General features: G+C 43.3%; 4 protein-coding genes across 12 annotated transcripts in view; 1 reads left to right on the forward strand and 3 right to left on the reverse strand.

Annotated features, from left to right (window-relative positions):
• The window catches only part of mtcl1 (microtubule crosslinking factor 1), a 27582-nt gene extending 27176 nt beyond the window's left edge, over window positions 1-406 (reverse strand). For all 5 annotated transcript variants that reach the window (XM_077615141.1, XM_077615139.1, XM_077615137.1 and 2 more), the window contains exon 1: window positions 286-406. The gene's annotated coding sequence lies outside the window, so the exon portion shown is untranslated. The remainder of the gene's footprint in view (window positions 1-285) is intronic.
• Window positions 401-5747, reverse strand: rab12 (RAB12, member RAS oncogene family). Of its 2 annotated transcripts, none has more exons than XM_077615147.1 (7): window positions 5623-5747; window positions 4033-4266; window positions 3281-3341; window positions 2049-2187; window positions 1791-1880; window positions 1589-1693; window positions 401-1501 (listed from the first exon to the last, which is right to left on the reverse strand). In XM_077615147.1, the coding sequence occupies exons 2-7, from the start codon at window positions 4256-4258 to the stop codon at window positions 1394-1396; spliced, it is 729 nt and encodes a 242-aa protein (XP_077471273.1). In that variant the 5' UTR covers window positions 4259-4266; window positions 5623-5747; the 3' UTR covers window positions 401-1393. The 2 variants fall into 2 exon arrangements, with proteins under 2 accessions (XP_077471273.1, XP_077471274.1); XM_077615148.1 differs by having other exon boundaries at window positions 5661-5723.
• On the forward strand, window positions 5068-8581 carry napgb (N-ethylmaleimide-sensitive factor attachment protein, gamma b). The gene is made up of 11 exons (XM_077615144.1): window positions 5068-5255; window positions 5419-5486; window positions 5838-5922; window positions 6003-6020; window positions 6083-6223; window positions 7127-7193; window positions 7258-7328; window positions 7410-7488; window positions 7608-7687; window positions 7772-7901; window positions 8029-8581. The coding sequence occupies exons 1-11, from the start codon at window positions 5200-5202 to the stop codon at window positions 8173-8175; spliced, it is 942 nt and encodes a 313-aa protein (XP_077471270.1). The 5' UTR covers window positions 5068-5199; the 3' UTR covers window positions 8176-8581.
• Window positions 8582-10398: 1817 nt separating this feature from the next.
• Window positions 10399-23997, reverse strand: part of piezo2b (piezo-type mechanosensitive ion channel component 2b) — a 50096-nt gene continuing 36497 nt past the window's right edge. For 2 of the 4 annotated variants that reach the window (XM_077615734.1, XM_077615731.1), the window contains 23 exons: window positions 23902-23970; window positions 22456-22559; window positions 22151-22249; window positions 21403-21526; window positions 21133-21198; window positions 20885-21051; window positions 20620-20813; window positions 19612-19785; window positions 18194-18751; window positions 16967-17225; window positions 16003-16185; window positions 15583-15919; window positions 15330-15462; window positions 15071-15218; window positions 14732-14943; window positions 14497-14655; window positions 14263-14410; window positions 13912-14100; window positions 13734-13826; window positions 12654-12943; window positions 12500-12579; window positions 11514-11709; window positions 10399-11407 (listed from right to left, as the gene is read on the reverse strand). In XM_077615734.1, the coding sequence (XP_077471860.1) occupies window positions 11155-11407; window positions 11514-11709; window positions 12500-12579; window positions 12654-12943; window positions 13734-13826; window positions 13912-14100; window positions 14263-14410; window positions 14497-14655; window positions 14732-14943; window positions 15071-15218; window positions 15330-15462; window positions 15583-15919; window positions 16003-16185; window positions 16967-17225; window positions 18194-18751; window positions 19612-19785; window positions 20620-20813; window positions 20885-21051; window positions 21133-21198; window positions 21403-21526; window positions 22151-22249; window positions 22456-22559; window positions 23902-23970 (4235 nt within the window). In that variant the 3' untranslated portion in view covers window positions 10399-11154. The remainder of the gene's footprint in view (window positions 11408-11513; window positions 11710-12499; window positions 12580-12653; window positions 12944-13733; window positions 13827-13911; window positions 14101-14262; window positions 14411-14496; window positions 14656-14731; window positions 14944-15070; window positions 15219-15329; window positions 15463-15582; window positions 15920-16002; window positions 16186-16966; window positions 17226-18193; window positions 18752-19611; window positions 19786-20619; window positions 20814-20884; window positions 21052-21132; window positions 21199-21402; window positions 21527-22150; window positions 22250-22455; window positions 22560-23901; window positions 23971-23997) is intronic. The other 2 variants (XM_077615732.1, XM_077615733.1) reach the window with 1 other exon arrangement.

Below are 23997 nucleotides of genomic sequence, written 5' to 3' on the forward strand. Positions count from 1 at the left end.
ATGAGAGCCCAATTGTGGACCTTGAGGGCCACCGTCCAGTCTGTTTTCCTACATGTCTCCCTCCACCAACACACCTGAATCAAATCATCAGGATGTTATCAAGCTTCAGGTGCGACATACGGAAAACAGATGACTGACTCTGGCTAATGTTTTTCTCCATTATTACAGCAGATAAATAAAAATGTCTTTCCTGTGATGCACACGATCATGTTTTTCCCCAAGTCAACATCAAGGCAGAATTCTGGATACATATCTGAAATATATAAACTAAAAATATGCACGCACCTTTATCAGAATTAATGACGGCAGTTGTCGTCTGCGGTTTAGAAAGCAAGAAAAACATGTTAGATGGATGCATAAACAAGAACAACATTGAAAAGAAAGCACATGTCGACGTGAATCCAGTAATAAATATAGACATCTTTAATTTCATTAGTCCAACAATGCCAACATCGTTATAAATAGCAACAAACCCAAATTGCAAAGAGAAGTTCCAACCATTTGGAGAGAATTATAGGAGCGATATGAAGGTTAGTGGACAAAGATGATCTAGAAAAATGGGTCCTCGAGTTTATAAGTGTTGAACAAAGGATTGATTTTAGAGAGCTTGGTAGCAGAACTTGCTTTGCTTACGCGCGAACTCGTTTTCATAACGAGGAAAGGGGAAAAATAAATCAGCAATTGTTCGTACAGCTCTGCGTGAGACAAATAATGAACAGGTTCAGCGCGTATGATTCGGCTGGTCTGATCTCAGGAAAGAAAAACCGCTTTTAAACACTAAAATTGTTGGATCATTTCTTAAGGTAATCCAACAATTGGATGAGGGAAAACACTCCCAATTCGGTATGCGTGTACTCATTTAACATAAAAACCACATTCAAAGGAATAGAAATTTAAACAAGGAAGACCTTTTTCTTAAGTGCACTCAACATTTTCAGCGGACTTGTTGCATCACTGCAAAAAAACAAAAAAAACCACCTTTGTTCATGTGCGAAAACGTTCGATTTCTATCATTCCCGTCAACTTCTTGCAAGTGTGTTTCTTTCCTAAACACATCCCGGCACATTCTGGATAGGCAATACTGATGAGTCACAACCTACTGTGATAAGCCTCTTCATGGCGGCGTTAAAAAAAGAAACGTGTGCTTTAGCAGTAGCGGTTAAACTGAAAAGGGGGCGCTCTACCTCAAAGGCACGTTTGTGTGTGGGTGTACAGCTAGCTAGTGAGGTAGTCCGGGTGAGGGTGGCAAAATGTGGGTAGAGTGCAGTGGGGACTTCTAAAGCGCGGCTGCCCTCTCGTGGTCAATTTGGTACATTGCACGCGCGAGCAGAAGGTTGTGAACTGGTTGTTTGGTGTGTATGGAGTTAGTTTTTTGTTTTGTTTTTGTTTTTCCTCAACAGCAGCGTATGCGAGGTGGGGGCAGCTCCGGAGGCACTTCGGGTTCAGGCTGCAGAGAGAGCACGCTGCCCGAGAGCTCCTTGTTGGGAACCTCCAGCGGCATCTGGAGCCACGACACAGGGTTGACACAAACCGTAAACAAATCCCGCCCCGCCCGCCAAATGGCTTTCCGCTCTAGTGATGTGCCCACCTTGCTGAGGATGTCCTCCACCAGCTTCAGAAAGATCTCATCCACGTTGCAGTTGTCTTTGGCGCTCGTCTCGCAGAAACGCATGCCGCTTATCCGAGAGCAAAACTGTCGCGAGGACACAAGAGTTCCTAATTGGCGGCGCTTAAAACGGACGAAAGTTTCCCAGAATGTTCTTGAGGTGGGGCTGCTTCCAAACACTCACCCTCTCTCCTTGCTGTCTGGCGATGACGCGGTCGCTCTCGCAGTCCAACTTGTTTCCCACGAGAAGGAGCTCCGCCTCCTCGGACGCGTACTAACGTAGGAGGCAAAGAAGAAACTTACAAAATAAACCTTCACAATGTAAAAATACAACCATGATGAGCATAAAAAATGAGATTTTCCCAAATTTGCTGGCAATTCTGAACTGCAGGTGAATCCAAAAATGGCCCAATCAGAACATAATTTTCAATCAATGAGTGACCTTGTCGACCATCTTCATCCACTTGGGAAGGTCGTCAAAGGTCTCCTGCTTGGTGATGTCGTAGACCAGCACGATCCCCTTGGCGCCACGGTAGTACGCCGACGTGATGCTGTTGAAGCGCTCCTGGCCGGCTGTGTCCCTTTCACAAGCACAGACACATTTTTTTGTCAGTGCAAATATTTCATCCTACTGTGAAATGAATTCCTGAGCTAGCCCGTTTTGACCGTCGCGTTGTGTCTTGTCAATCAAGTGATGACTTTTAAAGGAGTCTGAAGCCAGGTACTTAACCTGGGGGCGGAGACTGACCAATAGTAATATTTCACTCATAAAGCCAACACAACTCCAATTTTTTTTTAAACGAAGCTAATCAACATTAAAGGCATGAAGTCTTATCATAAACTTATTTTATTTTGCAAATTAAATTGTGCAGCAATCAAAAAAATATGTTTAAATGTTTGGTACTCATAATTAAACTTAATTTTAAAAAAACAGTCCAATGTGAAAAATTGACCTCTTAATTGTGATTTTCCTGACTTTTATGCTCTGTTGTAAATGTTGTGTCAATATGAAATTATATTATAAAATGTAGTGTATATGTCATTATCTGCAATGTATCTCTGGATTATTCTATTTTTTAAGATATAATACAATGTCATACATTGAGCTTTATTGATTCAGATTTTTTTGAGTTGTATATTGCCACTGGACATTTTCTTGTTGTTCTGAAAAAGTAGTTTCACAGTGTAACTAGAAATTTATAGTATATTACTATTCTTTTTTTTGCAATATACCTCAGGATTATTTATTATTAAATCGGGGACACCTCTACACACGGTTAGACTTAAACAGCCCATTCAAACATCTATTTTTTTCTGTAACAGGTCTCTTTTAAGGTGGCGTTACTGTACCTGGGGCAGCCCCGTGAGTCACAGTGCGGGCCGAGCTACGAGAAGACGGCGTTATTCCTTAAAGATGGATGTGTGATGGAAGCTGTCTAAACTAGACAAAACACACACGGAAGGTGGGTAGGGATGCAGACATGATGGCTGGTGGGAGGGTTAGGTTGAAAGGAAGAGACGTGTTAATCACACAAAGCAGTGGTGACACCAGCCGTGATGGTTCGCGTGCGGCAGTGACATGCAATAAGGCAGAAAATGTGTTAGACTTTTAGAGTATGTGACCCAGATGAAAACACACGGACGGTAGGGTGCCATTTACAAACATTCGCTCACCAGATTTGAAGTCGGACCTTTTTCCCCCTCAGCTCCACCGTTTTGATTTTAAAATCCACTCCTAGGACAGAAACAGTGCATTTGTTAATAAATCGATCAACAGTTGTGATAGTCGGCGGCGAGTGCAGGGAAATTTCAAAATAGAGCTGGCAGCTGCCAGCAGGCGGGCGACTATTTTGGGATTTGCAAGTCGTGGCAGAGCCTCCTGAGCTGTTTTGCAACAAACAACAAACCACGGACAGAAAATGTGATGTCAACATCTGGGTTATGACATTTCAAATCACATTAACAGTGTGGAATTATTTCAACCGGCAGGAGAGGTCGTCTACAACCAGTACAATGCATTGTTTATTCTCATACTTATACCGGCGTCACGTTTAAATTGGATTAAATAAAATGAAAGTCACAAGAAACAAACAAAACGCGTAGGGTTAAATAATTAGTTAATGACGAAAACCTGTCCTCAATTGATCCCCGAAACGAAGTCAATGCTAATGAAATTATTTCGATTTTAATGCCAGTTAGCTATTTCGAAAAGCTAACTTGTCACTTTTCTTAAACATAACTTTAAATTAAGACGTAGTTATTTCCACGCGACTTTTCCCCCATAAGAATAGAGAAAAGAATAATGTAATAGGGGTAGTGTCAACTTGTATTAGACTGACCCTTGACCATTGTAAACCTGTTAATAGACGGAGCCCTCCACATAGTACTGTGAATAGTCGACAACGGTGACTTTTTTCGCCCCTTACCTACGGTGGACTTGCAGGCCTCGGAGAAAGTGGCGTCGGTGTAACGTTCCATAATGCTGGTTTTACCGACACCCCGTGAGCCGATAATAATAATTTGAAGTTTGAAGTCAGCGGGCCTGGGCGGTATCTTCCTGCGGCGCGACTGAGCCCCCAGAGCGGGCGACGAGTTGGAGAAGCTCCCGCTGCCGACGCCGGCCCTCCGCGGGATGTCGTATCGCGAATCCATCAGCGGCTCTGCATGGGTGATTAAAAGTTGAAGAAACAAAACGTTGGAAAACTTTCTATCACTGCAAACTTTCTTTTGTCCCCTGGTAACTTTGGGCAAGTTCGCTTCCTGATGATGATTGTTGTTGTCCGGCCATTAAAGGCCGAGAGGCGGGGATATCATTGGCTAGACTCAAACTCTTTCCGTTTCCGTCGGAAATGTACCCAAAAAAAGAATAATTAGTTTTTATTTTTGACGGTGGGAATATGTTTTCTTAAGGGACCAGTGACGCTAAAATAGATTTGTAAAGCAATTTCGTCTATGAAGAGAGAGCATGCAGATTTCTGACTGAGCAGTCAAGTTCAAAGCATTGCCATATTTCTGACCTCTGGGACCTTTTATCTTTCAAAATAAAATATGTCTCGCACGTTAAATTATAACCCCTTTATTTGACTTCCAGATAAACAGAATCCTTTGCATTGTTTTGTACTTCATCCAAATTGTGACAACTTTAAAACTATAAGCCCATTGGTAAAAATAAAAAAGTACCACAACAAGAACAGTGAACACCTTAAAAGTATTTCACAGTATATGAGCTACATTTTGTTTTCTGGCCACGATTATGATCATCTCAGTACTAATAGCGTCAAACACTACCCCCTAGGGGTCAAGTTTGCAACCGACTGCTACCTTTCCTTCCAGTAAAAACAATAATAGACGTGCAATACGCATTTGGGTTTATATATGTAACATTTTTAACTCATGTACTACTGCTGTTGTGAATTTTAAAAGCGTTATTCGAATGTGGAATTTTGGGGCCTCGCCAGCACCCGTAGGCTGCGCCATGGAGTGACGTCACGCCGCGTCGCCGCCGCATCTTAATCCAAACAACGACGGGCAGAACCTCCAGGGCAACTCAAAACCGTTACCGAACCTCCATCGCATCGTCGTTGAATGACAACATGGCCGCCCAGAAGATAAACGAAGCCCACGAACATATAGCTAAAGCCGAGAAATGGTAAGCTTATCGCCTTCAACTGACGTTTGGTGCTAACGAGTTGCGGCTAATGGGCCACTGTTGTGGCTTCTAACGTAACACATTGATAGTGTCTTCATACGTAAAACACTGACAGGTGAATGCGTGTCATCTAGATTTGCACGAATAATATCATTTATTGCAGCTTGAAGACAAGCTTGACAAAGTGGAAACCGGATTTTGATAGCGCTGCCTCGGAATACGCCAAAGCGGGTACGTACTAAAAATTAAAATAAAATATCCAATAAAACAACGCAGAGTTCGCGTATTTTGCAAGTGTGACCCACAAAAAACGAAGAGGGGAAATGGCCGTGTGGTGTGCAGTGCAATGTAATTATTAATAACACACCTATAAAAATGTGGTTGTTTTGTAGTACCAATACTGACCTCTGGGGGCAGCACGGCGCCACACGGCTCTAGAAAATAAAAGTAGAAGAAAAGTCAAACAAGGATGAATTGGCCATGTCAAATATGTATATACAAATTAGAGCTGCCACCATTAATCAACTAATCCTTTTAAATTAATCCACGACTTTTGATAGATGATAAACTGTTCATTTTCAGCTGTGTGCTTCAAGAACGCCAAGCAATACGATCAAGCTAAGGACGCTTACCTGAAAGAAGCTGAATACCACACCGAAAACAAGACGTATCCTTTGCTAATGTGTATTCTTCCCTCAGCTTCACATTTTCTATTTGCGTTTTCTTCCTTAGCTTTCCCCTCCACAGGCTTTTCCATGCTGCCAAGTGAGTCTTTTTAATCCTTAAAAACAAAGAGAGATGTAAATGCATTTGTCTGTTTTGCTAAGAGCTATCGAGCAAGCAGGAATGATGCTGAAGGAGCAGAAAAAGATGCCCGAAGCCATTCAGTACATCGAGAAGGCGTGCATGATGTATATGGAGAACGGGACGCCCGACACGGCGGCCATGGCTTTGGACCGCGCTGGCAAGTGAGTCAGCCGTCGTGAAATGGGTTTCTGTTTATACTGGATAGTTTTAGGTTGTAGCACTACTTTATTCATGAAACATGCGTGGCAGGTCAATTTAATGTTGATTAAAAATAGTGAGTGGAAGCACACATTGTCAAAATTTTATCATTTTTAAATGAATCGTAACTAAAAAAGTAACATTGTACTTGTTTTTTCATATCACACTGCGCTAATGATAGGTTTATTAACAGGTAAAGGGAGAGACATCGGAGACATAATCTAGCGTATACTTGCAAGTGAGAATCGATCCTGGCTCGTCCTCGCCACCGGAGCATTCCGAAGAAAGGCATCCTCTTCTGTCCATTTAGTATAACCTGCATAATCAAAACACTTAAGGTTATCTTATTCAAACAATTCCATAAGCTAACCGAATGACACAATTAAGGTCAAAAAACAACTGCAACAACAATTGCATATCAGGTCGGAAACCAAAAACATCTGTCTAAGAATTTGCACAAATAAGCATAACAATTTCCATAAAAGGTGAAACGAGCGACACTATTTTAAAACAATATGCGAGAATTTTCGGAAGTTGATTCGATTATTGCCATCTGCCGGAAGGAATCCAAGTCAAAGCAATTTAAGAGTCCTTCACAGATCTTCATTGCAAACTCAGATCAACAGTCCTCGGCCCAGGACTGGGTGATCTGTCAGGTCAATAGTCCTCAAAACAATTAAATGTCCTCGGGGCCAGCTGCAGGGGGGAAGTGTCCTTGTTATACTGAGCTTTCGTCTGCTTATAATGATTATTGTATCACATATACATATAATGATTAATATTCCACACATACATATGATTAATACGCAGATATATATCCCAGAATAACCCCAACAATAATGTATCTCATTTCTTTGCGCACGCAGGCTGATCGAACCTCTCAACCTTGAGAAAGCAGTCGACTTGTATCAGAAGGCTGCTGGTGTCTATGAGGTAAAAATAATATTCGTATGCCATATTTCCAAAACGGCCAACTGTGTCGTTATGTTTGCCGAAGAACGAGGACCGTTTGCGTCAAGCCGTGGAGTTGCTGGGCAAAGCTTCCAGGCTGCTGGTGCGCTTAAAAAGGTCAAGAGTGGCACATTTGGCAATTTTTTTTTCTTTCTTCGTGGCATAAATTGTTGACGTTAAAAATGTGTGCGTGCAAAGGTTGGATGATGCTGCCGTGGCTTTGCAGAAGGAGAAGAACATGTACAAGGAGATTGAGAACTTTGCAACGTGCTTCAAGGTCAGTCAAAGAGGAAAAAAATGCCATTGTTTAGATTTCCATTTTTTTTTAAACCCGCTTTGGGTGGGTAATAATGACATACCTGATGTGACCATAATTGGACGGGTGTTTACTTTCAGAAAACCACAGCTCAGGTTCTGATCCACCTTCACCGGGGCGACTACGTGGCGGCGGACAAGTGCGTCCGAGAGAGTTACAGGTGCGGCAAGCCTGAGCCGGATTTCCCACGCCTCACTTTGTCACCGCAGTGCATGTGTAAATTTTGGTACCTTTTTTTTGGCAGCCTGCCCGGCTACAGCGGCAGCGAGGACTGCGTCGCCATGGAGACGCTGCTGCAGGGCTACGACGAGCAGGACGAGGACCAGGTGTCCCGAGTCTGCAACTCCCCTCTGCTCAAGTACATGGACAACGACGTGAGGAACCCGCGGAATAGCTAAACTTTTTGACGTCCAATCCGTCGGAACCGGGAGGGATGGATTCTCCCGGTTCCGACAAATTGGACGCCCGTCCGACGCGCCTTCGCTCACTGCGATTTCTTAGTACGCCAAGCTGGCCATTTCACTGCGGGTGCCGGGCGGAGGAAGCAAGAAGAAGAAGGCCAACGCCGCACCAGCAGGGGGCGCCGGCGGGGACGCACCCGCCGCCGGAGGAGGCGATGACGACGACTACGAGGGCGGCCTGTGTTAGCCTCGGGGTCCGCCCACCTTCCCGCCATCCCGTCAGAAACCTTCGACACTTTTTGCCGCATGGCCGCCACGCGCAAAAAAACAAACGATGTGAAAAAGACTAAGTGTTGCTGATTTGTTTTCAGTTAAAATGCAAGTATGAAAGTTGTGACGTGCACGTGTACATTTGTTTTTGTGCATCCTAGAAAAATACAAATGTAAATGTGTGGATATGATAACTTGTTTTATTTAGTGTTCCAGTCGATACAAAAATGCCGAATCATCTCACAGTTCTTAAAGGAAATATTTAAGGGACGGTTCATGTACTTTTTTGTTTTAAATTTTGCTCTGCCCATGTGTACATTCCTTGAACAAGCAAAAGTCAATCTGATGTACATATGAGACATCAATAAACGATCTATTCAGTGGCACTGTAGTCTTTATATTTTGTATATTAGCGAGTTTACGCAAATATTTTGGCAAATGTCATGCAATGTCATAGAATGACCTATTTAAAAAAAATCCATATGCGTATAGTAAGTGTACTATCGGATCCAGTAGTAGTTGAGGGGTGATGTGTTACGGAGCCACTAGGTGGCGCTGTGCTAAATGTTATGATTTACCCATATTGTGCATTGGATTCCAAACCTTTTGGAAAAAAATTCATTTTATATGCGCCTTATAGTGCGGAGAACACGGTACCCACAAAAAGGTTGAGTGGAAATTAAAGTAACTTTAACCTATAACCATTTTTTTTTTAAATTCCTGTTGCATGATTTTCCCAAAATTAATTTTATACAGATTCTAACTTTTTTTTATATAGTTGCAGATATCATGCCATCAGTTTTATTCTATATACTTTAGTTTTTATGCAACGGGCATTTTCATAGTTAAATTAATAGTATTTTTATACAGCTTATTCAATACTAGTTTAATTTTTAGATGTGCATAGTTAAGAAAAAATTTAATCTCTTAGCTAGCTGCAGCAAATGGTTGCTCTCCTACAATTGTATATATGGTATAACCAGTAGGTATTATTTTTGTTACATATACTTTTTAAGCATTTTTACCAAGTTCTAGCTACTATATACACTCACTTTGTTAAAGTTGCCACTTAAAAAACTGCCCAAACTCACCTAAGAACAAATGTTTGCATCAACGCAACACATTTTAGTTTGAGACTTTTGCGCCAACTATGGTTTCTCCTCCAAACACTCAGCGTCGACTCTGCAAAACTTTGTCTGCTTTCTAACCTAAAGCCGAAACCAAAATGTGAGCAAGGACGGACACAAACATTTTTAAAAAACATCTCTTTTGTCTCACCTGTTTTTATGTGGAAATGCCGAGAAAGATTGCAGACAGAGGCGACATGAGGCGCCATTTTTTTTTATTCACGACCTCCATCACAACCTTTATGATCCATCGTACAGCTTCACATTTCACACTTCTGTTAAGACCTCTTAAGTATTAAAATGAACAATTACCAAGTGCTTCTCTCATGCTACAATGCCCTTAAATGCATAGTTTTTCTTTTGTTTTGTTTTTGTTTGTTTTTTCCCCTTCAACCTTAATATGAGAGCGCCGACAAAATTTCTCGTGACCCGCCTCCCACACGACGTCGACTCTCCTGTACGGTAAACGTTACATACGTGACATGCCGTTCTAGTAAATGGATCGAGTCCAGTTGAGAGTCAACGTGTCAAAAAACACAAAGAATGCGATGTGAAAAGAGCGCTTCCTGAGTGTATGTGTTGTAGAATTGCGCAAAAAAAAATGTTTTTTTGCAAGATCAGTTTATTTTTGATTGAAAATGACTGCCAGTTAAAATTATATTTTTAAAAACTTTACCAAAAAATACCAAATACGTAATATTTTTAAATATTTGAACTGTAACATTGTGTTTTGCCTTTTTTACTGATTCCCAAATTATATCACTAAAAGATTAAAATCTTTTCATGTACATTTTCTTAGTTTCAGATCAAATTAAAACTGTTTTTACTTTAAATACAAAGTATTTTTGTTACAAATATTGTAAAGTTTGGATGGAGAGAAACAAAACAACAACATAAAAAACATGCATTTACGAGACTAGCTTAGTAACCTTTTATCGGGCACTCGTCATCTGTCATTGACAGTGCTGTGCGTCCAATCTATTTTGTCAAGGAGGTGCAAAATGGATTGGACGCTAGCAGCGTCAATGGCAGCCAATGAGTTAAAAACTATGGATTTTTTTGTATTTGAAATCATTTTAAATGGAGTTAATTTGGGCCCTTATTAACACTTCATCTATAATATTTTATTCATAAGAAAATATATGAAAAATGATGATTCTAATAATAAAAATAAAACAACATCCTTATAATCACTCACCCTTAACTTGCTGCATCAATATCACTAAAAAATAATCCTAAAATGTCTTAATAAATAAGCGAAAGATTTACCCTCATTCTTAGTTTTTGTGTTGTGTTTCAAACTTCTATTTTCCCCGACATATAATCTGCAAATAAAGTCAGCCATTTTTGATCGTGTTATGAACTTCCGAGCCATTTTGCCATGGCGGCGACCGACTAAAATGGAAAGAGCGCTTCCTGAGAAAGGCGTACGTATGTGTGTTAATACTTGAAAAACAAAAAAAAGATGAAAAAGAAGTGGTTCACCCAAACACCGACGACAGCAAAACCCGCTTTTCGTGGGCGTCGTGTCGGTGTTTTGCACCTATCCACATCGGTTGTTTGAAAAACTATTGCACGCTCCCCCCACGGTTCCAAGCATTCCGGTCGGACAGAAGAAGAATTGTGCTCATTTTGGTGTGGAAAGCCCTTTTCCGAGGTCCCGTTTTTCAGCGCTTGACGGCAAAAAATAAAAATAAAAATGAAAAAAAAACCTCTTCCCAGGTGGGAACTTTTTACAGCGTTGTCTCGGGTGTGACGAAAAGTATCGGTCTCCCAAATTTGTGCTCCAAAAATCCCGAGGGGGAAAAAAAAAAAAATCAACTTCTAACTCACTGGTTCTTCTCGCGCGTCCATTTGATCATGGTTTCGGGCGAGCGGTAGAGGAAGATGAGCTTGGCGTACATGTCCTCCTCCAGGTCCAGCTCGCCCGTCTCGCGCACCAGGAAGATGTCGGTGCACAGCTTGAGGATACGGTCCACGTTGGGCAGCTCCTCGAACATGATCTTGTGAGAGATGCCGCTGAAAAACTCGCGCACGAACTTACCGATCACCAGCACCACCGAGGCGTACAGGCCCATGATCCTGAGGAGGAGAGGTCGGTCGGTCGGTCGGTCGGATCAGAAGGAAGGGAGCGCTTTCCGTGGGAGCGCCGCGCCGCACCGCACCCCGATCCGATCCCCGCTCCTACCCGTATCCGGCCAGGAAGCCCAGGCTGGGCGGGCTGACTTGGTCGCTGAAGACGTAGAGTTCCAGGCAGGCGTCCTCGCTCTGATTGCGGGCCACCGGGCCGCGTTCCGTCTGGTTGACGATCCACCACTCCTGACGCTGACGCTGACCCGTTTCCACTTGCCAAAGGCTCAGGGTGATGTTCATCATCTTGTGGTCTTAAAATGAAAATTAAAAAAATGCAGTAATACCTCGGCACTTCACGGATTCCATTCTTCGCAACTCGCATCCGCCAAATCTATCTGAAAAGTTTACAGTGTAGGACGGACAATACAAACATGAAATGGGGGAGGGGGGCCGAAAAGGAGATGATTCCACTGACCACTAGAGGGAAGTGTCTATCTTATAGCACAGGTGTCAAAGTGGCGGCCCGGGGGCCAAATCTGGCCCGAGAAAGTGAATCATGAGGGCCAACTTTCTGTTTTAGGATTCAATTCAAACGAAGATTATACATGAATATGATATGTCCTGATTTTCCCCTTTTTAAATCAATAATTGCAATTTTTTTTAACCATTTTTTTATTTTGTGTGTAGTTCAAAAAGCGTCTAAAAATATATAAATATAGTTTCTGTTTTCCATTTTAATATTGATCATTTAAAAAATATTTTGTTTCCTTTTGTAATGAAAAATGATTGATGTTTTCCCTTACTATTAAAAAAAAAGCTAAACATTGTTTTTGATCTATAAACAACTGAATTTCTAGCGCTTTTGATCTAGTTCTTTTAATCCGATTTTTAAAAAAAATATCGAAATATATTTAAAATGGTGCGGGCCACATGAGTTGACGTTAATGCGGCTCGCGAACCAACCTGGCTTTGACACCCTTGAATTATAGTACATAGATGGTTTTCAAAGTGTAGATAATATTAAATAGGCCCCATAAAAAGACGCCACCAGCAGTGCCGTGTCCATCATAACCAGAAAAATCGAGTTGTAGTATTTTCTACCTTTATACAGCTGATCGACGGGCTTGGCTTCCGAGTCGCTGGGCGCTCTGATGTAACGCGGGAAGATGTTGCTCAGCGTCCTGCGGGGGGGGGGGCAAGGTAAAGGGGATTGGCGGCCCGTCCCGGAGGTGGTCGGGGTGACCGCTCCACTCACACGTGCGAGCGGCTGTCGTTCCCGCTGAGGAGCCGAACCAGCTGGTTCCTGGTGTCCTTGGCCAGGTTGGTGACCCGTTTGCCGAAGGCCTTCTCGGCCTTGGCGCCCAGGCTGAGGTTGCGCTGCACCGACCACGACACGGTGATGGGGAAGTCCTCGTTCAGGGTCAACATGTTGATGAGGGTGGCCCTGCTCGGAGGGCTGATGGTCCATAGGGAGTTGGAGCTGCCCTTCAGCTCAGCGATCACCAGGTCGCCTGGGATGTAACCCCCCAGCCACTCCAGGGCGGCCTGGAAAACATACCAAATATATCATATACATACATATACATATATTTTTTTTTTAAAGACTTTATATCCTTTGCAACTCGGTTGATTGAAACAGTCAATCACAGTCAATAACAGCTACCGTGTGGAAAAAAAAAAGCAAGAAAACTGTTAGATCTGTAATACAACTTCAGGAACAGGTTAAGAAAGAGTGTGATCAATTTAATAGGAAATAGGTTTATTACCAGACTGAAGGATGGGGAGAGAGCTCGAACAGCTGTGAACCGCTCACAGTCTGTTGTCCTTGCAACTCTCTCCCCAATCAACAGTGGGTCAGTTTTTATATAGGAAAACAGAGTATAGTATAGTTTCTATGACAACCACCAAACTCTGGGCAAAGTCTGATTAATTAGTGTCAAGTATCCATGACAACAACCAAACTTTGGGCAAAGTCTGATGAATCGTTGTCAAGTTTCTACGATTACGATGTTTCTATACTTACAAAAACTGATACAATATGAACAAGCAATTGCTAAGCGTCTTTGTCATCTTATCTTACAAAAACATTTGAAGTAAACCTTGACCAAAGTCAAGTTATTACTAAAAACTCAACGTTTTAAAGAGGCACTACAGTTAGAATTCACAGATGTTTTTAATTTTTTCCACACCACGCCTCCATCTAATTGTAGCACGCTATTCAACGCACGATGCGCATTTGATTATTTTGCCCGTACGCTCACACTCGCATTGTCAAAATTAAAAATCAGAATCGGAACTTGTGAATCCGAGTGGGTTCGCCCGTTGCTTTACTTACTTCGTTATCGTCGTAGGTCTTGACGAACTTGGTTAAGTCTTTTTCGTTGACTTCCTGCAGTTGCTTCTGCTGGGCGCTCATGGTGAAGATGGGCTGCCGTCAACGGGAAGAAGAAGAAGACCAAAATTGACCCGGCGCTCCATTTCGGTTGGACTCTTTGGCTCCGGCCGGGTCTCACCTGGAAGCCCGCCAACGTGATCTCGAAGGAGACGTCCAGGGGCGGGTTGACCACGCCGGCCACCGACTTGACCAGCGACATGAAGAGCAGCGGGAACCAAACGATGCAGATGAGCAGCATTATGATCATGCCACCCATCCCGTACTTGACCACCTTCTTCTTCTTCTGGCCTCGGGGTTGCGGGTAGCGCTGCGAGGGTGGAAGGACACGTGCTTTCAAGAGACAAGACATCGAAAAAAATAAAAGTGCCACGCCCAAAAAGCAACAAAGAGGTCATCTCAAATTCCCACAACAAATGAGGCCAAATGAACCAGATTTGCCCCAAAATATTCTTGGTCTTATTTGCGTCACCTTTTCCGACTCCCGCCAACATTTGAGGATGAAGATGTGAGCGTAGATGTCCTCCACGCAGATCCAGCTGGACAGAGACAGCGACGTGTCCGTCCAAACCCAGTCCATCACGGCACGCAGCTCGGTCAGGAAAGGAACCATGCGGAATCTGTTGGGGTTGAAGTTTGGTTTTTTTAATTTGGGGGCGGTAGACAAGAAAAAAATCACCCTCCGATTTTTGTCTTAATTCCTTACCCTTGAAAGAGGAATAGGTTGACGTAATTGTAGCTCTTGGTGAGGAAGTTACCCAAGACGCGGGTGGGGTAACCGCAGCGGATCTGATAGGCCGACAGCCCGAAGTAGATGCACTTGACAAAATACCACATCTGAGCCACGTTGTTCTGATTGAAACGCCTTGGCGGAGACGGGAAAGCACACGCGGCGACTTAAAGAATTGGACCTGAGGCGGCGATGGCGGCCACGTTCTTACTTCTCGGTGATTTTGGGTAGGATGAAGAACATCCAGAAGTGGATGCCAAAGACCAGTAAGACCTGGAAGACGACCTTGCCCATGACCGACTTGCGCAGGTAGAGGGCCCGGTCCACCACCATGGTCCCAAACTGGATGAGGACCATCACCAGGAAAGGTCCAGGGACCTGATCCTCCGACAGGGACGAGGTGATATCCGCCGCTGAGTGTTTCTGCACGCAAAAAGGAAACGGACATTTTGGAAAATTATGGAACCCTGCAAAATGGAGTCCGAATTTGCGTTTGTCGTTTCAACATTTTGGACGATAGCGTCCATCTTGACGTAGCGGCGACGCTTACGCCAAAGGCCCAGAAGCCAAAGACGATGATGATGAAGTCCACTGTGTCGGCCAGGAACATGAGGACGTAGACGTCGGTCACGGCGCTGTACTCCGGATGGATCAGGTCGTAGAAGAACTGACGCATGGGCACGTAAATCTCCTTGAACCTGAAATGGGAGCCAAGAGCTTTGATCCAATTGGTCAGATGGGAAGTCAATCAAAAGGAAAAGTTTGTGAGAGTGAAAAGATGGTGAAAATTAAAAAAAGATGGCTGATACTTGTTGACGAGGAAGGCTCTGGCTTTGTACAGCTGCTCCTTCAACTTCTCCAAGATCATCTGCTTCTTGGTCTTCTGATGAACGCTGGCTTCGCTGCCATCTTTGTGACTACTGCCGTGGGAGGTGACGCTTTCTGTGGTGGAAATCCGGACAAAATCAAGTGACTATTTAAAAAAACTGAACAAAGAGCTGGAATATTCTATTTCAAAGTCAAACTAATTGGGAAAAAAAAATCTGCCAACAAGAACCTCACCTCGCTTGGTTCTGGCGACGGAGTTCAGGGATCGATGCGAGACGTGCGAACCCCCGCCGGAGCTGGTGCGCCGTTGCTGTTGGTAGGTGGGTTGCTGCGGGTTCTGCAGATGCACGCGGTCCGAGTCCACGGAAGGGCCAAAGTTGATGGAGCGCAACGTTTGCGTGGAGCCCCGGCGTTCGCGTACGCCCGAGGAAACGGAGCCGGCGGAGGCCACGGATCCGGCTCCCGACTCCCTCTCGCTCTCGTCCCTGCGGCTCCCCTCGTCCTCCGACTCGCTGTGGCGAGACGCCTCCCTCCTCTCCTTGGGGTTGTCGTCGTCCCACAGGCCGTGGCACTGCCAAGACGCGGTGGTATGCTCAAAGCCACGCGGAAGCCTATCGCTAGGAGTGGCTGGCTAGCTGGCTAGCCAGCTTGTACCTTGAGGATGGATCTGTGGAAGAATAGCGCCAGGAGTTGGACCAGGTCGTAGTGGACGTAGCCCTCCTTCTTTTCCACGCCGATAATGTTTGGGGGGTAGTACGGATTGTCCTTCTGGTACTTCTGGTTCTGGTTGAAAGGGAAGAAGCCAAACTGGAAGAAGTACTTGATGACAATGGTGACCTGAGGAACACAGGAGATGCAAAAACCGAGTTTGTCATGTCTGGATTGAGGGAGGTATTCATTCTATTTGAGTGGGATGGGCCAATGAAAGTTTTTGTTCATTTGCTTCAGAAGTAAATGTTTTTAAAAAAAATAAACATCCTTTTTTTTAAATGAATACAGTAATACCTCGATTATCGCAATTAATGTGGACCAGACATGGCCGCGATAATTGAAAAACTGCCAAGTATTAAAAAATAAATAAATAAAACAATTTTCCTTCAGTGCCGAGTGCGGAGAAAAATTTCCCCCGAAAAAAAATCTGCGATGTAGTGAAGCGTGAAATGGCGAGGTATTACTGACTATTTTGTCATGGTTTGTTTTGAATGAAGAAAACAAAACAGATAAAATAACAGAATATTTCATGCATTTACCTCTTTGTATTTCATTTAGTATTTATTGTTTATTCCTTTTACGCCTAAAGATGTATAAACGATGTTATTTATGATGTTCAACTGCTCATAACGAATGAAAAAAACAAAAACAACTTTGGAAATATAATCTTTTCTCTTTGTACATTCTGTGTATACGTAGCCAAAATTCGAGCCAATATTTTGTGTCGCTAAAAAGAAGACGATTTCTTGGGGCATGTTTGGTAGTGAATGAGTAAAATAAAAAAAATAATTAAAAAAAATATATGGCTTTTTTGTGATGATCTGGCTAGTATATTTTTGAAGCACTGCACTAGCTTGCTAAGTATTTTTTATTATTATATTTTTTTAATGTAATGGTCATTTAATACCTCGGTATAGACGATGGCGGTCATCCAGTAGCGCTTGCTGGGCCGCGGCACCGACAGCATGGCCCAGAGGAAAATGGTGACGGGCAGCACCAGCGTGGCAGAGTTGGCCGACACCATGTGGTTGATGATGATGACCAGGAAGCAAACCATCTCCGAGTGCGCCACCAGCATGTTGTAAAGGGCGTAGGAGAGCTGCAGCAACAGCGGCTGGCCCTGGTAGAACTTCTCCGACTGCTCCAATTCCTCGTCGTAGAACATCCTAGCGGCGGAGGGAAGAATTGGATTGGATTGGATAACTTTATTCATCCTGTATTCGGGAAATTTCGTTTTCACAGTAGCAAGGGGTGACGATGCAGAAATAGGAAAGGTATTTTAGACATAAATAGATAGGTAATAAGTGAGTTAATAAATAAATACATGAATAAATATATAAATAAATAAGCGTGTTGCTGAAATATATATATATATATATATACATATATATATACACACATATATATATATATATATATATACACACACACATACATACATATATATATATAGTATATATATATAAGTATATACATATGTGTACATACACATATATACATACATATATATAAGCACACATATACATATATATATATATATATATATATATATATATACATATACATACATATATACATATATATATATACATATACATATATACATATACATATACACATACATATATACATATACATATACATATATACATATATACATATACACATATATATATATACACATTTATACACACATATATACACATATATACACATATACACATATTTATATACATATATACACATATATACATATATACACACATATATACATATATACACACACATACATATATATATAAGTATATACATATGTGTACATACACATATATACATATACATACACATACATATATACATAAGCACAATATACATACATATAGATGTACATGCATGCATACAGTAGGTCTTAACACTCAGCCATTTGTTTTGTTAAAAGCCTGACAGCTGATGGGAGGAAGGATCTGCGGAAGCACTCCTTCCTGGAATGAGGGTGCAGCAGTCTATTGCTGAAAGAGCTACGGAGAGACTCCACAGACTATATATACACTATATATATAATAATAAACTATATATATATAATAGCATCCGCCGCTGTGGCTGCCCCAACCGGACCGAGCGTGGCGCGTCTTACTTGTTGAGGAGCAGTTCGCTGGCGGTCAACTCGGTGGTGACGGAGGGCAGTAGGATGTCGGACCTGCTGTCCGAGCGGCTGTCCGAAGTCACCAGCATGCGGCGCCGCCGCCTTTTGTCCACGTCGCTGTCGTCGTCGCTCATCTCCAGCCGGTCGAAGCTGACCGCCTTGCTGTAGCTGGGCGGCACGTCGCCGTCCGACGTCTTGGAGGCGTCCGTTTCCGGCGTGCGGGTGACGCCCCCGGCGTGGATCTCGGCCTGGGGGAAGTCCTTCTGACTTCCTCCTCCCCTTTCTGCGTCCTCGCTAGAAGGCGCTTCGTCTTGGGTGAAAGAGCCCCAGATGACGCTCCTCTCCCGTTCTATATCCTGTTCATCACCGCTGAGGACACGCCCCTCCACGTCTTCTATTTCCTGTCCCTCTGGCGGTTCCTCCTGGACTTCTTCGGACTGGGGTCGGTCCTCGGTCTCCTCCAAATCATGGGATTTGAGAGGGAGATGACGCACATCCTCCCGATGATCCTCCGCTCCTTCTTCTTCTATGGTTTCCGCGGTGCCCTGTCTGGAGGACATGTCTCGTAAGATTTGAGAAGAAAGGTGACGGTTTTGAACAAAAGGCAGGCTTGAGAGATGGATAGGGAATCAAAATAAAGCAATGCAATGTGTTATTACCTCTGACAAGGAAAGTTGGACAACACAAGGCTATCTTTTTAGCTCCCAAATAGCTGAAACTAGCATTTTCTAACCAGTTTAAAGTTGTTCAAGGTCACTTGTATGTCCAATTGAAATTAAGCTACCTTTTAGCATGTTTCAAATTTCTGATGTCTATTTCAACACAAACTGTAAGCTTGGTTTCTTCTGTTGATTTCAAACCGGCTTAATGCTGGTAAAAAAATTAAAAAAACAGTCCAAAATCAGGTTAGTTTTTTTCAATTGAATCGGATTACGCTTCCTTTACTTGGTTTAATTCCAATGAAATGAAATGGTTCCGTACGTCGTATAGTGTTGAAGATAACTCAAGAACGAACAAAGTGATACCATCAAACTTGCAGCACGAGATTGCAAAATGAAACGGAAGTGGCGATTCCATTGGAATCTCGCTATAATTTAACAATGGATTAGCCCAATTAACCGAAGTTGGCAGACTAAGCGATAAGATGAAAAGAGGTTTTGATACGCGAAGGAAGTGGCCACTCTAAGAAATGTGCAGATGCCTTGAATTTGTCTGCTTAGGCAGAAGTCTGCTCGCTCAGAGTGCTCCTCTAATTCGCATTTGCTATGTTAAAAGCCCAACCAATTAATTCCCTTTAAAAATAGAATCTCCTTGACCGAGGTGAATAACACAATGAGATCACACGTGACGAGATGGATGCCTGAATCATGCGTGCACGTGAGTGTAATGCGTCCAGGGGTCGGTTGCACCTGGACACGAAGCTGCTAGCGCTGTCCATGGACGAGTTGGACATGTCCACGCTGTACATCTTGCGCAGTTTGGGCCGCGCCCGCTCGCTGGTTTTGGGGATGCATTCGGGCATCCCGTCCAGGTCCTCCAGCGTGGACTGACGGGAAAACAAGGTGGTGGCTTCCGTGTATGCGCTGAGATGAGGGCGGCAATGGCGGCGGGTGGAAAAAGCGGGGTGACATGGAGAGTTAGCGTTGACTGAGATGCAATGACAGTGATGCCACAATATTTGATGCATTTTTTGTTGTGATAAGGTCAAAGGCCATAGCACCAAATTGAAATTTTCGGAATCTTTGAATTCGAGATGAGTTAATAGCAAATATGTGACTTCAATTCCAAACAAATTGATGCTTGTGTGCTTACGCGGCAGACTGAAACGGTGGAAAAAATGCTCACATATGTTAAGTGATCGCGCTTGTCAAACATTTTAGTGCATTCCAATGAGAAAATTTGGAGGACTTCCCACACAAAAAAGTAACAACCAATACTTTTGTGCTTTCAATCCAATTTTGGGGTCCTTACCTGAAATAATGCAGTCGCCATCCTGTCTTTGACTTTTTAGGTGCGATGCTTTTTATTTTTTTTTTAGTGCTGCATCGTCCAGGCAAAATCTGCTCCGTTTGATATGATCAAAGTTGCAGTACGTTTGAGATGAAACAGGAGTATAATGTATAAGTATAACGATAATCAAATTTGCAGGATTTTTTGGGGGATAAGAAAGGGAACAGATTATTAAAATTTGCCAACCGTAAACTTAAAGGTCAGAAGGTAAAGTTGAAGATTTGTTTACTTAGATTGTTTCTCTTGTTAAGACTTTTTTGTGCATCCGATTTGCCCATTAAAGTACAATTCACCAAAAATGGCTGACTTCCTATTGAATTTTTGCCAGTGGGGTAAATATTTTTTGTTTTGAGCAGGTGTTTGGCCCATCCAAAAATATTGAGGATCAAGTCCCATGAATGGCGTACCTCGACATGCTGTCCCTGGAGGCCGTGGAAGCCTGGCTCTCCATCGGGTAGCCCCTCCGCCTCCGCCGAACCCTGGTCGAGCCGGCCGCCGACTCGTCATCGCTGAGCATTTCCACGCTGGCCTGCCGCGACATGTTGAGCCGCATGGCCTTCTGGTAGTACACGTGGATGCTCTCCCTGGATGGCACGTTTCCCTGGAGGAGGCCGAGTCTTCACTCAGACGTTCCAACGGAGCAGGGAGCCCCCGGCGCCGCCACGGCCATACCTTCTTGACCTCCCTGGTGAGCATGCAGCGCTCGATTCGCAGAACGGTGGAGATGTCGATGTACTCCCGGCAGACTTCGTTCATCCAGCGGGTGAAGCTGTCCACGGTGGTCTGCAGCAGCACCCACGTGAACTTGATGATGTTGAAGACACGCTTGAAGATGTTGTCTGCGTGAGATATTTCAAAAGAAAAGCTAAGAGGAAAGAAAGGTGGAGGAAGAGGGGGGGAAAAAAGAAGAAAAAGCCAACCTGGTCCAGAACTGCCATCTTTATCTAGGCTCTCCGAGAGCTCGTCCACCTCGACGCCCACGTGGACTGATGGAGAAGACAAAAAAGACATTTCATGAATTCTAGATCGTCTCAAATCCAGGTTAAGCTTTTGAACAGTTTCCAGTCATTAAAAAAATAAATAAAGGTTAGCTAGTCTACCTTGAAATGGATGTAAATGTATTGAAACGCATTTGAAATTTGTCCCAATCCATTTAAAAAAAATTATAGACCTCATCTGGTTCCACTCACCTTCCTTGTTTTTGCTTTTTTTGCTTCTCGCACCCTTAGTGTATCTTTTCCAGAACTTGCGTTTCTGCTTAGCTCTCGCTTTCAGGGCTGCTTTCGGGTCTTTGATCCAAGTCTGGTAGAGGAACTGCAGATGACGGAAGACGCAATCATTAAAAAAGAAGCTTGTGCCCACGTGAACCAAGTCATTGAACAGGAAACATGCATTGGAAAAAGGTCCAACTAGTCCATTTCATTGACCAAGTCCCTCACACAACAACAACAACAACAACAACAATCGCCACAGACATAAGGTCGCACAATTGACATTGTATGCACTGAAAGGCTTTTGTGGCCATTACTCAAAATCAAAGATGTCAAACTTAAGGCCCGGCGCCCAGATCTGGCCCAGATTGTCATTTTCTGTGGCCATGAAAATAGCTCATTTGCATTAACTTCATATTCACATTCATGAAATTTAAACAAAATGTATGCACAGAACTAACTAGTATACTTTACTTTACAATTAAACTGATTCATTCATTTTGGAAAAATGAAAAAAATATTTCTCCTTTTAATTTAAAAATCTAAATAGTAAAAACCAGAAAAAATCACAAAAACAGACTATTTATTATGAATTTAATTTGACAAAAATATTGCCCCTCTGAAGGCATCAATAGGCCCCCCGGTAAGATAAGTTTGACATCTGACTTGTAAGTAGAAGCCCGATGCGCTTTACAGTCATGCACAAATGAAGCAATAGTTTTGTTACCTTTCCTGCCTTGACTACATATTGAAGCACAGTTTTAGGCAGCTTTATGACAGACTTGGGCAAGGCCAGAACGGCCGACACAAACTTCCCGATAGCTCGCTATTGTTGGGAAAAAGACAACGGTTGTGGTAGAGGTAAGGAAGGGCGATGGCCACCATCACACAGGTGGAAAGAAAAGAAGAAGAAAAAAGACAAGTGGTGCAGGGAAGACAAGTTGAGAGGGTTAGTACTCAATCCTCGATCCGTGTTACATTCAAGCGGAAATCCTTTCCTAAAAAGAGCCAATCAGACAAGACACAAAGTACCTGGAAGGCGGACCTCCTGGGCGGCTCCTCCTCTTTCACGTCTTCCTCCTCCTCTTCCTCCTCGCTGTCGGTTTCAAACAAGTAATACTCGCCGCTTCTCACCACTGGCGGGCACAGCGCGAAGGTTATTTGGGTGTCGCGCGGACGGCGGCGGCGGCGACGACACGCGGCGGCGGGGTCAAAGACGCTAACACGACGAGCACGAAGCGCTGACGTGATGTGCGTTTGTCATTAGAGCGGACAGCGAAGTTTGAAGAGAGAAAAGGCTGACTTGTGTCCTCGAACAGAAGTACGGCTGGGGATTTGGGGGGTGCTGGAGCGGAGAAAATTGGGAGCCGACATGATCCGTGAACCAACAGGTTGTGGTTTGAGAATACGAAAAGGCAGAATTGATTGATCTCTCATGTTTATTTTGGACTGTGCGAGTTTAGAAAACAAACCGCTATTAAAGCATAACCAGATAGGAATATTATTATTTTAATGCTAAGTGATGGTTTTCTTCATTTGATCCCACGCCATATTAATGCAATTTTTTTGGGGGGGGGGTTGATTATTTATCCAATCGTCTACCATTCCATTGCCATATTTGGTCAACTGGGCACTCTCATTATGCATGAAACTAATTTTCGCAAAATTCCTTTTTGACCTCAGTGACCTTTGACCTCAGTAACCTCAAATTTACTCATTTCTTCCGTTTGATTTTATGGATATATCTTGAGAAGTTTCATAATCCTTTATTCATAAATCCTGTTGAAAGAGGTTTTAGAATCTCCTCAAAACGACTGCATGGCCCCATAAAATATAGTTTAAATGAGATATAATATAGTTTGTAGTTCGATATATTGCATTTATTTGTGCATAGTTAACCACATAAAAGGCGCATTAAAGTACTGTGTTAAAAAGTGGATAACAAAAACTCACTTTCTGGCGCTTTCACTACAGACGCAGAAATCAGTTAAGATTATGTATTTTTCAGTTTTTTTTTTAAGTAAGCCAATGGTTTTAAAAATGGACTTTTATTATTTTCCGGGGACCCCCGTTGGTTTGGATCATGTCTGTGGGCAAAGAATGAACCCTTGAGAGGCGAGAGGACTTCATCTCTTTGCGAAAAAAAAACAGAGCAATTCCCCACCGCGGGCTCTTCGGGTGTTTAAAACACAAGCCCCGCCTCTGGCCGTTAGTCCTTTTCTCATTGGCTCGTTGCCCTCGTGTCTATTTAAGGCCATGTCGTCGCACTACGAGCGCACGTCGAACTTTGAAAGCGGCTCTTGGACAAGCGTCCTCAAATAGAGACAGAAAAGGACTAAAAAAAAGAGACCAGAGGACGACGGCCGTTCCCTCGGGAGCCCTCGGACGGATCGGGAACGCCGGGTGGCGTTCTGGTCGAGGACACAAGGGCCAATGGGAGCGGAGGAGAGAGCAAAAGAGAGGGAGGGGTCAACCTACTAGAAGCATGGTCGACCCACGGCCTCCACCAGTGCTTTTTTTTGGTCTTGGCTTTGGCTCGCTGCGCTCCTAAAATTTTACAAATGACATCAGTGC

The sequence above is a fragment of the Stigmatopora argus genome, chromosome 12, assembly GCF_051989625.1.
Source record: "Stigmatopora argus isolate UIUO_Sarg chromosome 12, RoL_Sarg_1.0, whole genome shotgun sequence".
In the NCBI taxonomy this organism is placed as follows: Eukaryota; Metazoa; Chordata; class Actinopteri; order Syngnathiformes; family Syngnathidae; genus Stigmatopora; species Stigmatopora argus.